Source organism: Pan paniscus, chromosome 9, assembly GCF_029289425.2.
Source record: "Pan paniscus chromosome 9, NHGRI_mPanPan1-v2.0_pri, whole genome shotgun sequence".
NCBI lineage: Eukaryota > Metazoa > Chordata > Mammalia > Primates > Hominidae > Pan > Pan paniscus.
In genome coordinates, this window is record NC_073258.2 from 122,198,235 (window position 1) to 122,215,581 (window position 17,347).

At 43.2% G+C, this 17,347-nt stretch overlaps 1 protein-coding gene across 1 annotated transcript in view; it reads left to right on the forward strand.

The window, feature by feature from the left end:
* The window catches only part of SORL1 (sortilin related receptor 1), a 180,368-nt gene that overhangs the window by 33,343 nt on the left and 129,678 nt on the right, over positions 1–17,347 (forward strand). The window contains exons 4-6 of the mRNA XM_003819971.5: positions 1,370–1,531; positions 3,382–3,449; positions 10,201–10,381. Of these exons, the coding sequence (XP_003820019.3) occupies positions 1,370–1,531; positions 3,382–3,449; positions 10,201–10,381 (411 nt within the window). The remainder of the gene's footprint in view (positions 1–1,369; positions 1,532–3,381; positions 3,450–10,200; positions 10,382–17,347) is intronic.

Here is a 17,347-nt window from a genome sequence, read left to right on the forward strand (position 1 = left end):
GAGATGGGTTTTCACCCTGTTAGCCAGGATGGTCTCGATCTCCTGACCTCGTGATCCCCCCGCCTCAGCCTCCCAAAGTGCTGGGATTACAGCCGTGAGCCACCGCGCCCGGCGGTGAGACTCTGTTTCTACAAAAAATACAAAAACTTAGCTGGGTGTGATGGCACACACCCGTAGTTCCAACTACCTGGGAGGCTGAGGTGGGATGACCTCCTGAGCCCGGGGAGGTCAAGGCTGCACTGAGCCATGATTGTGCCACTGCACTCCAGCCTGGGCAACAGAGTGAGACCTTGTCTCAAATAAACAAGACTCTCATCAAACCCATGCTATATCTCTTTTCCCCCTTTGTGCCCAAACCCACACTGCCCTAGACGTGGAATATTCTTTCCCTGCGGGAGTCTCACCTGCCCTTCGAGGCCCACCTCTTCCATGGAATCATTTCTCATCTCTTAGCCTGGAGAGGCACTCACAGGACTCTGGTCATGGCTTCTCATTCAGCCTCACTTTCTCTTGACTGGTGGTTAGCCCTGGACATGTCTGTCTCCCATGTTAGATTTTGAGCTACTTGAGGGAAGGCATCTTGGGTTTTTGTGGCAGCTCCTGAGCGTCTGGTCCGTGGTGGGAATGCAGCACACATGTGTTAGGTTGAATTGCCTGGATCCTTCTCCCCAGGGAATTCTTTCAGCCGCAGCCACTATCCAGCCTAAATTGTTCAGATTCACTCATCCACACAGAAGCTAAGTAGGATGAGGCCCATGCTCACCAGAGCTACTTACTGCTCTGCCCCAGAGTGAGCTTGCCAGCCACAGTGGCAGCCTGGTCCCCAGAGCTGCCGGTCACCTGGCATAGCAGCAAGAAAGAGAAGCTTATCTTCTTAGATGGAAGTGATTTTAGTGCTTTTCCTGGAAAGCCATGTCCCATAGCTGCTTGGAGGATGCAGGGAGACTCAACCATCCCATCTGTGTTAGCCAATCTGAAAAGTAGGGCGTCTGTGTCCCAGATGCCAGTAACTACCCTCTGGTTGTGACTGAGTGACCCACTAGGGAGTGGGAATTGCTAATTCCATTGAAAGGAAAAAACAGAAAGGCCCACTTCATTACCTGGTTAAACAAGCCCACCTTGTAGCTTCATCCTGGTCCATCTCCAGGCCTCCTCTTTCGCTGAGCCCTGTTTGGAGTATGCCAGTGTCTTTTTATTGCCAAGAGATGGGGAGAAAGCCATTGTGGAAGCCCTGTAAGGCTGTGGTGCCTTGTTGGTGCCAGCTGGCCCCTGCACATGTGTGTACTCGTGTGGACTCGCACATGGTTTAGGGGAGTGTTGGGCAGCTCTGGACAGGGCCTGCTCTGAACTTACCTGTTTTCCCTTGCAGTACATCTTTGCAGACGCTTATGCCCAGTACCTCTGGATCACGTTTGACTTCTGCAACACTCTTCAAGGCTTTTCCATCCCATTTCGGGCAGCTGATCTCCTCCTACACAGTAAGGCCTCCAACCTTCTCTTGGGCTTCGACAGGTCCCACCCCAACAAGCAGGTAAGAGGGCTTTTGGAACCCAGTTGCATGGGGCTCCTCTAGTTTTCTCCTCTGCCTGTGTGGATTGTGTGTCCTTTGAGTGACCTTGCCTCCTGCCTCTCCCTCCTTCTCTCTCGGGCCTAGCCTTTGTAGCTACTATTTCACTTACCAGGGCTCAAGAAAAATATCTCCTCCTGGCACTCTCAGTTGGCAGCCCAGCCAGCCATCAGCACCCAGCACTTGGCAGGCCCTGTGAGTTAAACATCATGCCCTTCTCCATGCAGTTGCACCTTTGTTAGCCCTTGGGGTAAATCGACGCTCTGGAATTTAATCAGAGAGAGAGCCAGGTAGAGAAAGCTGGAATCTGAGCTCTTCAGGGACCGCTTGTTGAATTTCTGTTCCGCTTTCTCCATCCTCCACCTTAAGCACTGCTTTTGCCTCCCATTTATTTGAAGTTACCACTAACAGTAATAGTCTTCCTTCGAGTGCGTGCGTGTGTATCATATACATGTGTGTATTTTCCTCCTTCAACCCAGGTTTGAAGGAAATCTGAGAGATGAGGAAAGAGCCTGAGTAAGATTTGTATCTCAAGGTTGAAGCTTGCCAAGTCAAGGATATTAGTTTGGCAAAAATCTGTGAAACTTGTAGATCCTGTACGATTGGATTTACAGTGAGCCTTGAATGTTTTTGCTCAGAGAAACCTTGGAACGTTTTTTTGCAGGTTGTTTAACCAAAACACAGATCTGTTTACCTTTGCTTGCCTTAGGGAGTAACCTAAGTATGGGCTGGGTCAGTTTACCAGCAGAGGGGGAATTATTGTTATTTTGGGTCTCCTGCTTCTTAATACATGGTTGCTAGGGCCGGAGGAACCCTCAGATTCCATCTGTGGAAGTTGAGGGGCTTTGGCAAAGATCAGCAGGTTAATTCCTCATTGCCACAGCCGTGTATTCAGTTGGTTCTCTGTGGGGCTCTGTACTTAGCTGGTGTCCTCTGCATTCATCTTTAATTATCAGGGCCCATTACTGTTGTTTTCTTCCTCTTTTTTGTGCGTGTTAAAATACTCATAACGTACAATTTGCTGTTTTGACCCTTTTAAGCATGCAGTTTAGTGATATTGAGTATATTCATATTGTTTTGCAGCCATCACCACCATCCATCTCTAGAACACTTTTCATCTTGCAAGACTGAAACGCTACACCCATTAAATAATACCTCTCTGCCCCCAGCCCCTGGCAACCACCATTCTACTTTCTGTCTCTATGCTTTTGCCTACTCTAGGTACCTCCTAAGTGGAATTATATACTATTTGTCACTTTGTGATGGACTTATTTCACTTAGCAGAATGTCCTTAAGATTAATCCATATTGTAGCATGTGTCAATTTTTTTCTTTTTAAGGCTGAATAATATTCCATTGTATGCATAGACCACATTTTGCTTATTTGCTTATCCCTCATGGACACTTGGATTGCTTCCACATTTTAGCTGTTGTGAATAATGCTGCTATCTGTGAAAGGTTTTTAAGGACACTGTTTCTTCGTTGAAAAGTGCTGAGTATAATCATCCTTTGGTTTTTACCATTACCTAGAGGCTAGTCTTGAGTGAAATATAATTTTTGGTAATCCATAAATGGAAGGCAAGTCCTACTCATTTTTCCTTCCAGTTGCTATTGAGAGAACACATAGGTACACAGTTGCCTTTCCTTTCTTGCCCTTGTTTGCTTTTGGAGCAACTGAGCTGGCTTTGGCAGTCTCAGTGCCTGCCTTCACAGACAGCGTGTCATGGAAGGTGGGATTTCAGCGGGTGTTTGATGGTGATGCCATTCAGGTTGTATTATACATGCCTCTTGCATCATGACCACTTGTCTTTGCAGCTGTGGAAGTCAGATGACTTTGGCCAGACCTGGATCATGATTCAGGAACATGTCAAGTCCTTTTCTTGGTAAGTTGTGTCATCTAAGAAATCTTGATATATGTAACCTCCTTTCTCCAGTTCTAGCTCCTTCATGGTGGACAAACTGCCCTCCCCTGAAATGTCCAGCATTTATTCAGGAAATACATTTTTCCAGATCTGAGAATTAGAGCTGCAAGTACAATGATCTCACTGTGGGAGAGAGTTGGGGGGAGGAGAAAGTAAGGTATTTATGAGAGGAGTGGTAGAGCTTTTGCATTTTTCAATCAATCAGGGAACCCAGGGGAATGTTGAGGCCCTTGTGTGTTTGTAGAGTTTCATTTTTAGAGCATCATATTAGAAGTGGGAGTTTTTTCTCTATATAAAATTCATGCATTTCGCTGGGTGCAGTGGCTCACGCCTGTAATCCCAGCACTTTGGGAGGCTGAGGTGGGCAGATCACCTGAGCTCGGGAGTTCAAGACCAGCCTGGCCCACATGGTCAAACCCTGTCTCTACTAAAAATACAAAAATTAGCCGAGCATGGTGGTATGTGCCTATAAATCCCAGCTACTTGGGAGGCTGAGGCAAGAAAACTGCTTCAACCTGGGAGGCAGAGGTTGCAGTGAGCCGAGATCGCATCACTGCACTGCAGCCTGGGCGATACAGTGAGACTCTGTCTCCAAAAAAAAAAAAAAAAAAATTCCTGCATTTGTTCATAACATTTTCTTGAATGTCTGTTAAATATAAAACCTACTAGATTCTTAAGGGTATAAGAAGTTGAATAATTTATGGATATAGTTATTAAGGAGAGGTAAGGAAAGACATTTCAGGTACGTAACACACATTGTGAAAGAGGCACAGAGGTAACAGACATAGTATGAGAAGCTAGAGAGAGGATTTATCCTTCCAGATGGGAGGATCATAAACAGCTGTGTAGGGGAGGTGGCCCTTGATCCAGGATGTGCACAACAGGTAGGATGTCCCTGTGTGGAGGTGTGGAGGACAGGAATTCCAGGCAGAGGAACAAAGTGACTTGCCAAAGGCACAGGGATGCGCCAATGTGGTGCTTGGGTAGAGAAGATGAACTCTTAATTTTGGACAGTGTATTGGGTGAAGTTTTGAAAGGGAAGTTGGTATTAGAATCTGCATTGCTTGATAAAGGAATTTGGGCTACATTCTGAAAGCAATGAGGTACCCCTGTAGTTTTGTGAGAAGAGGAGTGAAATAAACAGGCTGTACTTCAAGAAGTACTTCTAGAAGTAAATAGTAATATACTTATCGTAATTTACTATTACAGTGATAAAGTAGTATAGGATCTTGAATTATATGAATTTGTACATGTGCAGGCAAATGTGTGGGACAGATTTCTAGGAGTGGGTATGCTGGGTCAGTGGGTTTATCTAACAGCTATCCATTCACTCACATGGATGACTGACAGATATTGCAAACTTGACCCCTCGCAAATTGACTCTTGATCTTCACCACCCCAAATCAGCTCCACCTATAATTTTTCTCATTTGCTCAGGCCAAAATCTTTGGAGTTATCGTTGATTTCACATTTGTTTTATGCTTTACATTCATTCTATCAGGAAATCCTATTGGCTTCACCTTCAGTATATATCTAGAATCCTCTACTCAGGTACCACTTCTAGTGCCAGCCTCCAGTGTCATTGCTCATTAGTCTCCCAACTAGTCTTTCTGCTTTTACTCTTGTTTTTCTATCATTAATTCTCAGCATGTGGTCAGTTTGAGTCTATTCAAATAAATTAGATCATTTTGTTCCTCTGCTTTGAACCCTTTAATGCTTCATCATTTCTCTCAGATTAAATGTCAGATACCTTCTTACCACAGGGAACAGGATATTTGCAATTGCTGTTTTCTCTGCCTAAAATGCTGTTACCAAAGATATACTTACTGCTTACTCCCTTACCTCATTCCAGTCTTTGCTCAAATAACATCTTCTAAATGAAGCCCAACTCATTTATGCCCACCTTAGGATCCTATTTAAAATTGCACCTGGCCAAGTGCAGTGGCTCATGCCTGTAATCCCAGCACCTTGGGAGGCCGAGGTGGGTGGACCATCTGAGGTCAGGAGTTCGAGACCAGCCTGGCCAACATGATGAAACCCCATCTCCACTAAAAACACAAAAAGTAGCTGGGCATGGTGGCGGGCGCCTGTAGTCCCAGCTACTCGGGAGGCTGAGGCAGGAGAATCGCTTGAACCCGGTAGGTGGAGGTTGCAGTGAGCTGAGATTGCGTCACTGCACTCCAGCCTGCGCGACAGACCAAGACACTGTCTCAATAAATAAATAAATAAATAATAACTGTCTCAGTGAATGAATGAATGAATGAATAAAAATAAAATTGCACCTACTCCCCCATTACTCCCAATCTCCTGTACTGTGTTCTGTTCTGTTTTGCAGAGCACTTTACCACATTCTAATATACTATTATTATGCTTATTATTTGTCTTTCTCCCTTCAATAGAATGAAAGCTTCCCAAGGGCAAGGACTTTTGTAAGTTTTGTGCACTGATATATCCACAGTGAATAAATCCTTAAAATTATAACTTTGGTAGAGAGTGCCAGATTTGATATAGAAAGTGTCAAATTTGCACTCATCTCAACAATATAGAATAGTGTCTCCCTCCACAGCCAATGTGTTAGGGAAGAAATATTATCTCTGTGGTTTAATTTGCATTTTCCTTATTGTGAGTTAGAACATCTTTTAATCTGCTTAAGGGTCATTTTTTTTTTTGAGACGGAGTCTTGCTCTGTTGCCCAGGCTGGAGTGCAGTGGCGTGATCTTGGCTCACTGCAACCTCCGTCTCCAGGGTTCAAGCAATTCTCTGCCTCAGCCTCCTGAGTAGCTGGGATTACAGGTGCCTGCCACCACGCCTGGCTAATTTTATTTATTTTTATTTTATATTTTTTAGTGAGAGTCTCACTCTGTTACCCAGGCTGGAGTGCAGTGACACTATCATAGCTTACAGCAGCTTCAAACTCTTGGGCTCAAGTGATCCTCCCACCTCAGCCTCTCAAGCAGCTAGGACTACAGGCATGTGCAGCCATGCCTAGCTAATTTTTACATTTTTTTGTAGAAAGGAGGTCTCCCTATGTTTCCCAGGCTGATCTCAAACACCTGGCCTCAAGCAATCCTCCCACCTTGGCCTTCCAAAGTGCTGGGATTATGGTTTGTTTTATTTATTTGTTTGTTTGTCTGTTTAAGTATGACCAGGCTGGAGTGTAGTAGCATGATCTTGGCTCACAGCAACCTCTGCCTCCCGGATTCAAGTGATTCTCCTGTCTCAGTCTCCCGAGAAGCTGGGATTACAGGCACCCACCACCATGCCTGGCTAATTTTTGTATTTTTAGTAGATATGAAGTTTCACCATGTTGGCCAGGCTGGTCTCAAACTCCCAACCTTAGGTGATCCACCCACCTTGGCCTCCCAAAGTGCTGAGATTACAGGTGTGAGCCACCGTGCCTGATCTCATGCCTGTTTTCTATTTGATTATTAGTCTTGTCATTGTTGGTTTCAAGGAGCTCTTTATATATTCGAGATTAGCCCTTTGGCTGTGATATGAGATAGATCGTATGTGTGTGTATTTATATTTCTATCTCCTAGTTTTTCATTTGTTTTTAGACTTTTACTTGTAATTTTAGTCCTCATTAAGTGTAATGGTCCCAGAAGATGTAGATACTGCCTTTGTTTCTTTTAGTTCTCCATGTAAAGTGAAATGTCTTTTAGTTGGTATTGCTTCCTTAGTAATAGAGGTAAAGATGGAGCTGGTATGTTGAGGAGCCTTACAGCTGACCATCATCAGACACCCATAGATTCTGTTTCCACAGAGGGTAGCTGTTTCTGACCCTTTTGTTATTTTCCTTGAGCAAAAGTTGTGGGATCTTAGTGAAATTATAACCACAGTCTCATCCAAGGACACCCTCTGCTCAAGGAGAACCATTAGAACTTTCTTCTGCTTTATTTGAATTTTAAGGGGAAAAATTGTTCTTTTATCTGCTTAAGAAACTATAAATTAAGAGGGCAAACCAGCAGAATTACTAGATAAGGGAACATACAATTTAGAAATTTTAAGTTCTAAAATCATATTGTACCTTCTGCCTCTGTGTAGATATACAGATATCCTGGGAGAAAGGACTGGTTTATCTCACTGAAGCTAATGACATGTCGGTTAGGGGATTTTAGGCTATTTGTGGGATTTCTCCCTCTAGGTTTCCCCATAATAAGTGAAAGTGTAATCTAGTCTCTCAGAATAATGATATACATTTGTTCAACAATGCTTGGCAAGTTGGGAGCAGCAGGAGTGGGAAAGCTAAAAATTTACATGGTCCGGAGCTTGAGATTGGCAAGACAGAACAGTGGAAGACCTGGAGGGGGCTGAGGGGACTCAAAGATACCCTGTGGAGCATCATTGAGGGATTTCAGGTGAGGCCAGGTGAGGCTGGTGACTGCTCAGAGATAGAGCAAGGATTGGAATTTCTCAATGAGGACAAAGACAATAGAAAGTAGGTGTCAGTGAGCGTAAGACATTGGAAGTCTAAGTGATTGCAAAGTATGAGAACTTGTAGGTGGAGCAGCTTGCAGAAATGGGAGGTCCAAATATGGATTACGGAAGAAAATTGGGATGAAAGTCACAGTTCTTTCTATCTCTAGGTGTTGGCTGCTGCTTTTGGCTAGGAAGGAATAATAGAGGTGAGCTGGGTCTCAAAATAGCTCAATAGAGGTTCCTTCCTCTCTGCCGTTTTAAAAATACCAAGCAGCCTCATTTTAATTTGCATATCCTCTGGCTAGAGGAAGTACTTTAATCAGTACTTCTAATTGTGGAAAAGAAGAGAACATGCCACCACCCGCCCACACATGCACACAGAGGATCTGATAATGAAGAATAGTGTTCTCCCACACTAGGACCAAAGCTGCTGGTTTCTCCGTTGCCCTAAGAATCCAGATTGTAGGGCAAAACTCAAGTCTTGCTCCCATTGTAAAAAGAAGCTCTTTTTTCTTTGTTTTTTCAAGACAGGGTATTGCTCTGTTGCCCAGGCTGGAGTGCAGTGGCACAATCATGGCTCACCCAGCCTCAAACTTCCAGGCTTCAATCCACCCACCTCAGCCTCCTGAGTAGCTGGGGCTACAGGTGTACGCCAGCATACCTGGCTAATTTTTTTAAATTTATTTTTTGTAGAGGTGGAGTCTCACTATGTTGCCCAGGCTGGTCTTGAACTCTTGGGTTCAAATGGTCCCCCTCCCTACCCTGGCGTCAGCCTCCCAAAGTGTTGGGATTACAGGTGTGACCCACTACATCTGGCAAAAGAGGTTCTTGTTTTTCTGTTTCTTATTTTCCTTTTTGGGAGGGGTGGGGGGAATATGCTCTTGACAGTATATCTCTGAAGGAATTTGACACGATTACCTTCATTATTCTGAGAGCCATCATGCATATGGGATTGTATAAGGGCAGTTACCTAACTGAGGCCTTCTGCTTTTCCTTGAGTCATCACTCTGTATTCTCACTACAAGACTATCTTCCCGACTTTACCATTTATTTTTTCCATTTGCTGAATGGTTCCCATGGCCTTGGTGTTCTTGAGAATGTTAGGAGACCTGGAGCAGATAAGTTGTCCTCTGAGCTGCTGTGTGGGGATTCTTGGGGGATCACTGGCTCAGAAGTTCTTCTCCAAGGTAGTTTGGCCTGGTCATTCTATGTTTTCATTTTGGATTAGCTTCTTGAATTGCCCCACAGATCCAATGCAGAAAGTATCTCTTCAGCTAGGAATACTATAGGGTAAAATGAAATCTAAGACATGGCCTTCCGAGGCATCTATACTGTGTCTAGGAAGCTCAGACAAATACATAATGGTGAACAATAAAATACAGTGTCTAAGAGGCATTACTGCATAAAGGAATAAGACTGATTCTAAAAAATCACCCAACTAAAGGGGTTTTATACCTTTGTTTGGAGTTCAAACTCATGTAAAAGGCTTGGAATTGGATGCTGCAGAGGGATGTTATTGCTAGTGTTGGGAGAAGAGAGGACAGCACTGAGGAAGGCTTCCTGGAAGATGAAGACTTGAACTTGATGACAGAGGAGAGTAGGAATTGGATGGAGGGATCAGAGTGCGTGCAGAGGGCATCTCCTCACGAGAGTGTGGTGTTTGCAAAAGCACAGTGGGAGAAAGGTGCCCTCCCTTTCTGAAGGACATCAAGGAGATCAGTATGTTTGAGAAAGAGTTTGTGGAAGAGCCTCATGGGAGATGAAATGCACAGGCAGCTCCAGATTGCCTAGATCCATGACATTGGTAGGGGACAGGGCAGAGACAGGGCAGCGTCACTTGGAAGGATCAGGCTCAGAGGTTCATGGTGTGGTTTCTCCAGTAATGTTCTTCAGAGGATGTAGCACCTTGGGAAAACTCTCCTTCATTCCTCTGAGATTCATAACTTTAGACCAGAAACTTGCTTATAGCTTCAAGCAGTCCCTTGCTTATTAATTTTGAAACATTTTATCTTGTACTACTACTTTTTGCTCTTCCTAAGCAGGGCAGGGTTGCCTTGAGCTAAACCCAGGATGCTTTGAAAACAACATAAAACACCTTACAAATGGCAATTTGTCCCCTCTATCCTGAGTCAAGGAGTAACCAAAGGGATATGTTTGAGGCACAGAGAGTATGATCTGTGGGTCACACCATGGTAGGCCTAAACTCTAGTTGATTATCCTCATTGCAAAACTTCCATGCCTCTAGTAATTAAATGTGCAAATGATAACAACCTTTTTTTTTTTTTTCTGCCAGGGGAATTGATCCCTATGACAAACCAAATACCATCTACATTGAACGACATGAACCCTCTGGCTACTCCACTGTTTTCCGAAGTACAGATTTCTTCCAGTCCCGGGAAAACCAGGAAGTGATCCTTGAGGAAGTGAGAGATTTTCAGCTTCGGGACAAGTACATGTTTGCTACAAAGGTGGTGGTAAGTTGAATGTACTAAAGAATAAACTACTTTTGAGTTTCCTTTGTGAAGTTTGGCATTCTGTGATTAAACAGGTGAGTTTGCATACACAGGAATTGGAAGGATGTGCTTGGGACAGATTGACTGAAGGAATCTCAACATTGACAACATTGACGAACATTCCCAAAGGGCTTGGCAGGTGCTAGGAAGTCAGAGGAGTGGAGAGGCCTAGGACAAACACTCAAAGTGGCTCTAGGCTCTAGGAATTTGGTTGTTTCCTGGTAGCCAAGCATCCTTGACAAAGACGTATTTCTTTGAAATCCCAATGAAAAGAACAAAGAATGGAGCGGGGAGGGTGGCTCAGTGGCTTCTTTCCTTTAATCCCACTGCCTGATTTCCTTTAAACTTAGGCTGATTTCTTTGAGATTTTTCAACACATGTTAATTTACATGGCTAATAGGATGTGTAGTCATTGGCTAGTGGGAGTTAATGCTCTAAGAAAAGCAGTAATTAAGCTTCCAGCTGTCAGTAAGTAGCTTAACTCTCAGCCTTTGGGAAAATCTTCCCCTTGATTTGATGTGTTGGAGCCAGATGCCGAAATGGTGGGCTTGCTCATTCAAAACCAGAGTTGATTACTTAACAGGACTTGTCTTGAAATTGTATTGAGTTCAGTCTTTATCACCCTGGTTGTAAAGGAAAAAACCAGGCCCAGTCAAGGGCAGGTGGGGCTCTTATTTCTGGGAGGCTACTAGCTTGCTTTCCTGATGGTGCCCTTCCCTTGTTGACTCAGGGTCTGTTGAAGGCCTTTGCTAACTGGGAGGTTGCTCTGTTGTCTTTCACTGTTAACCTTAGAGACTGAAATCAGACGTAATGTTTTCCTTCAGGTTCTCATTTACTTCTATAATTGGTAGCAGGCCAGGTGGAAGTAGGTCAACCTTCTTAGTAGGATTTTAGGGTCAAGAGAGGATCTCCCCAGCAGGAAAAGCAGGGAGTAAGGACAGAATGAGAAGAGAGATGTGGGTGGCTAAAGGCTAGAGGCATTTCCAGTTACATACCTTGCAAAATGTTCTGAAAAACCATTAGCCTATGGCAGTTTTTCTTGTCAGGCCATTTGCATTGACCCATAGACATTGGTTCCGTGCCTTCCTGCCTTGACTGTTTCTTTCTTTATCTTTCTCTTAAACACACATGCACAAATATGTACAGCAGCCCAGAAACATAAGCATCCTTGAATGGCTTTGGGCAGGGATGGGGTGATGGGAACACACAGAGGAGAAATCAGGCCCAAGCACTGGTGCCTTGTGACATCAGTTGGACAGTCTTGAGTTTTCAGTATGGTCTAAAACCTTGTCTTCAGTTCTCCAGGGTTTATAGGCCTTTTCTGCCTTAGTGCCTTGGGCCTGGAGTTATTGTGTGATTTTAATTCTGAACTCTAAAACACATTGACTGACTGCCTGGTTTGTCCTCCTTTTTGCGTGAACCAGGGCAGGATGGATAGCTATTGTGCATTTCTCTTAACTGGGTTATTTCTAGGTGTCACGGTCGAGAGTTTAAGTTATATCCCAGCTGGGCCGGGCATGGTGGCTCATGCCTGTAATCCCAGCACTTTGGGAGTCTGAGGTGGGTGGATCACTTGAGGTCAGTAGTTCGAGATGAGCCTGGTCAACATGGTGAAACCCCGTCTCTACTAAAAATACAAAAATTAGTCTGGTGTGGTGGCACATGCTTGTAATCCCAGCTACTCGGAAGGCCGAGGCAGGAGAATTGCTTGAATTCGGGAGGTGGAGGTTGCAGTGAGCCAAGATCATGCCATTGCACTCCAATCTGAGCAACAGAGCAAGACTCTGTCTCAAAAAAAAAAAAAAAAGTTATATTCTAGCTGGAGCTTTCTGTGCCCTCCATTCCAGTCTAACAGCTATGTCTGTTCTCCAGATATATCTGATTTACAGACTGCCTGTGGTGAGTTTTTAATTAAACCTGGCCAGTGGTAAGATTAGGGGTCATGTTTGTTTTGATCTCACTGATACAGTACCCAGTGCCTTGCGCTATGTTTGATACGCAGCAGATGCGCAATAGAGTTGAATAAATGCCATGTTTGCCCACCTAATTTAAAAAGTAGTCAATTTTTAGAAATTTGGTGGGAGAGGTATTAAATTTTTGGTACTTTTATAGGCAATTCTTAACTCTCTGTATGGCTGATTTATTTATATGCTGTTGGTGGCAAAATTGTAGTTATGAGCTGGCTCCTCCTTCTGCACGTGGATGAGCCACCAGATTCCAGGGTCAGTAGTGTTAGCGAGAGGATGTCGGTAAGATGAGTTAGGCCACCACTGAGAGGTGTTTCCCAAATTGTGGTCTTAGGAGTACCCACGTCAGCATCAGGCAAGGACAGTTGTTACAAGTGCAGATTGCAGGGCTCAAATGCACTTTTCCCCAGATCATCCCAAGGTTGTCTAACAATCACCAGTTTGACAAACTCTGCCCTGAGCCTTCTACAGGCAGATGCTTCAAATGACAGAGTTGTACTACTGTCTAGGGAATATTTCTCAAGGGATGGATTGGTGGGAAAAGAAACACAAGTGGCTGTGGATAGCACATAAAATATGTGCTTTCCTCCTTTTTATTACATCAGACTGCTAAACCACAAGGATAAACAAAGTTGGCCTTGGTCAGATAATCCCTTCCCAGTAGGAGTGTTGAAACCTGCAAGTGTAACTTTTTATCTGGGGTCTGCCTAGCTCTAAGGCTGCCTGAGCTTGGGAAATTCCAGCTGGCTTTAGTGTTAAATGAATTCAAATCAAATTGGGAAAATCAAAGAACTGATTTTAAAGCTACAGAAAGCTGGTTTTGCATGATTAACTCTTTTGCTTCCTTCCAGCACCATGAATGATTACAGTCCTTTGCAAGCTACTGTTTCAAAGTAGCTTTGGCTACTGGACTGGAGCTGGTGTCCAGGTCTTCAGAACCTCCTGGTACCCTGTTGGCCTCGCTCTGGCTTTGTAATATGCTTTGTATTTTTTGCCCTTAAGTTGCCTTGTTTAATTTTTATTTCTTGCTTTTTGACATAAAGTTCACTTATTTGTTTTCATAGTCTACATCAAAATGATAGGGCCATTAAAGAAACAATGAGGTTCCTCTGTGATTTGTTAATTTGGTAATATACAACTGTTAGGCTCTTTCAGTAGATAACAGTAATTGCTGAAAAGCTTGAGGTGGGTCAGGGTTAGCTACTCCCCTACAACCTCACAGCCTCATAACCTCACTACCAGATTAAGATTATCATGCAAGCCAGGCCCAGGTATTTCTTGCACAAATGTGTATCAGTAAGCAAAGACATGATCTGTGGACTTGAAGTCTCTTCTGTGACCTTACAGATGATGCAGCCACCCACGCCTTGCATGCTGCAGACGCTGTGTTCTAGAGTGGATGCTAGGAAACTGTGGCCCACCACCTGTTTTTGTAAATGAAGTTTTACTGGGACACAGCCATGCTCATTGCTTATTTGTGGTCTAAGGTTGCTTTCATGCCCAGTGGTAGAGTTGCATAGGTACCTATACAGAGGCAGTATGGCTCCAAAAGCCTAAAATATCTATTATCTGGACCTTTACAGATAGTTGTCTGACTTCCTGTAGTTGCTGACTATGCTGATAGTTGTCTGTTACCCCTTCAGTTGGCATCAGGTAACTGGAATCGCAATGTCTTGACAGGTCCCAGGCATTATCCAGAAAAGTATAGGTTATGGGCCTCTCTAAATTGTTATGCCCTGTTAATGACAGGATGGTATCTTTAGAATATTATGCCCAATTCAAGTATTTTGATGTCACACCAATCTCCCAAGTGAGGGTCCATGTGTATTTTCATGATTCTGACTAAGCAACCACGAATTTCACTATTGAAAACCAATTTTCAACCTTAAACTAATTTACTCTCTAATGTTGATCAGAGGTAACAGAACAGTTTAGTAACTGCTACAGGGTGTTGTGGGCTTCTAGATGAGAAATCAGCTGACAAAACTGTGTTGTGAATTATAGGATAACTGACCCAAACCAAACTACTTATAAATTATTTTAACTATGTTACTTAAATGTATAAGCACCCAATGCTTATAACTCTCATACCTGATCAATAAAACCCAGATATTTACAGATTAAAAATAAAACTATAATAACAATACATTTAAAATTAATATTTGTTACAACTGTGTTGAGATACAATTCACATTCTGCAGAATTTACCCTTTTTAAGTGTGCAATTTAGTGGTTTTTAGTTTATTCATAAGGTTATACAATGATCATCATTACCTAATTCCAAATATTTTTATCACCTCAGAAAGAAACCACATACCCATTACCATTACTTCCTTCTCCTCCCTGATGCTGGTAACCACTAACCTAGTATCTTTATGGCTTTTTCTATTTTGGGCATTTTATGTAATGGAAATCGTACAATTTGTGACTTTATTAGTCCATTTTCATACTGGTATGATGAAATGCCTGACACTGGGTTATTTATAAAGAAAAAGAGGTTTAATAGACTCACAGTTCCACATGGCTGGAGAGGCCTCACAATCAAGGCGGAAGGTGAAGGAGGAGCAAAGGCATGGCTTACATGGCGGCAGGCAAGAGAGCGTGTGCAGGGGAACTGCCCTTTATAAAACCATCAGATTTTGTGAGACTTATTCATTATCATGAGAGCAGCACAGGAAAACCCGCCCCCATGATTCAGTTACCTCCCACCAGGTCCCTCCCATGACACGTGGGGATTATGGGAGCTACAATTCAAGATGAGATTTGGGTGGGGACACAGCCAAACCATATCAGTGACCTTTTGTGACTGGTTTCTTTCACTGTATAATGTTTTCAAGTTTCATTTATATTGTAGCATGTATCATTACTTTAACCATTTTTAATGGCTGACTAGTATTGTAATGAATATAACACATTTTATTTATCCATCTATTAGTTGGTGGCCATTTGGCTTGTGCCTACTATTTTACTGTTACAAACAGTGCTGCTGTGAATGTTCGTATGCACGTTTGTGTGTGAACTTATGTTTTAATTCTGTTAATTTATACCTGGGAGCGTAACTACTGGGTCATGTGACAATTCTTTTTTTTTTTTTGAGATGGAGTCTCACTCTGTCGCTCAGGCTGGAGTGCAGTGGTGCGATCTCGGCTCACTGCAAGCTCCGCCTCCCGGGTTCATGCCATTCTCCTGTCTCAGCCTCCTGAGTAGCTGGGACTACAGGTGCCCGCTGCCACACCCGGCTAATTTTTTGTATTTTTTAGTAGAGACAGGGTTTCACTGTGTTAGCCAGGATGGTCTCGATCTCCTAACCTCGTGATCCACCCACCTTGGACTCCCAAAATGCTGGGATTACAGGCATGAGCCACCATGCCTGGCCGACAATTCTACGTTTAACTTTTCGAGAATGGGTCAAGTGGTTTTCCAAAACTATTGTACCATTTTATATTCCCACCAGAAATGTATTAGGGTGTAGTTTTCCCATATCCTTGTCAACATGTGCTACTGTTTTTTGGATGATAGCCATCCCAGTTAAGTGTGAAGTGGTATCTCATGGTTTTCATTTGAATTCCTGATGGCTAAGGATGTTGAACATCTTTTCACGTGGCTGTTGGCCATTTGTATGTCTTTCTTGGATGGATGTCTATTCAAGTCCTTTGTCCGTTTTTAAATTGGGTTCTTTTTTGTTGTTGAGTTATAATAGTTCTTTATTCTATATATTCTTTATATACAAGTTATATGATTTGCAAATCTTTTCTGCCATTCCGTGGTTTATCTTTTTACTTTTTTCTTTTTCAGCACTGACGTTTTTATTTTTATTTAATTTTTTTGAGTCGGGGGTCTTCCTCTGTCACCCGGGCTGGAGTACAGCGGAGCGATCGTGGCTCACTGCAGCCGTGATCTTCGTGTGCTCAAGGAATCCTCCTACCTCAGCCTCCCAAGTAGCTGGGACCACAGGCATGTGCCACCATACCTGTTAATTTTTTTATTTTTTGTAGAGACAGGGTTTCATCATGTTGCCCAGGCTGGTCTCAAACTCCTGGGCTCAAGCAGTCCTCCCACCTTGGCCTCCGAAAGTGTTGGGATTGCAGGCACGAGCCACCATGCCCAGCCGTGTTTTTAATTTTGATGAAGTTCAGTTTATCAATTTTTTTTTGTTGCCTGTGCTATTGTTATATCCAAGAAACTACTGCCTAATCTGAGGTCATGAAGATACACTTCCCTTTCCTTTAAGAGTTATGTAGTTTTAGTTCTTACAGTCTATGATTCATTTTCAATTAATTTTTGTATCTAGTGTGCAATAGTTATTTACCTTCATTCTTTTGCATGTGGATAACCAGTTGTCCCACCACCATTTGTTGAAAAGGCTATACTTTTTCCTCGGCACCTTGGTTGGAAATTATTTTCTCATAAATATGAGAATTTATTTCTGGACTCCTTCTCTCTTTTTTTTTGAGACAGTTTTGCTGTCACCTAGGCTGGAATGTAGTGGCATGGTCATGGCTCACTGCAGCTTTGAACTTCCAGTCTCAGTGGTCCTCCCGCCCCAGCCTCCTGAGTAGCTGCAACTGCAGGCATGCACCACTGTGCCTGGCTAGGTTTTTGAAGAGACAGGGTCTCACTATGTTGCCCAGGCCACTGCGCCTGGCCTGTTTCTGGACTCTTAATTCTATTCCATTAATCTATATATCTATCCCTATGCCAGCATCACACTGTCTTGATTACTGTAGTTCTCTAATAAGTTTTGAATTTGGAAAATTTGAACTCTCCAACTTTGTTCTTTTTCAAGATTGTATTGGCTATTCTGGGTTCCTTGCATTTCCATGTGTATTTTAAGATCAGCTTGTCAATTTTTTGCCAAAACAAAACAAAATAAAAACCACAGATAGGATTTTGATAGAGATTGATCTACAGATTCAACACAATTTGGAGAGTGTTATCATCTTAATATATCATGCCTTCC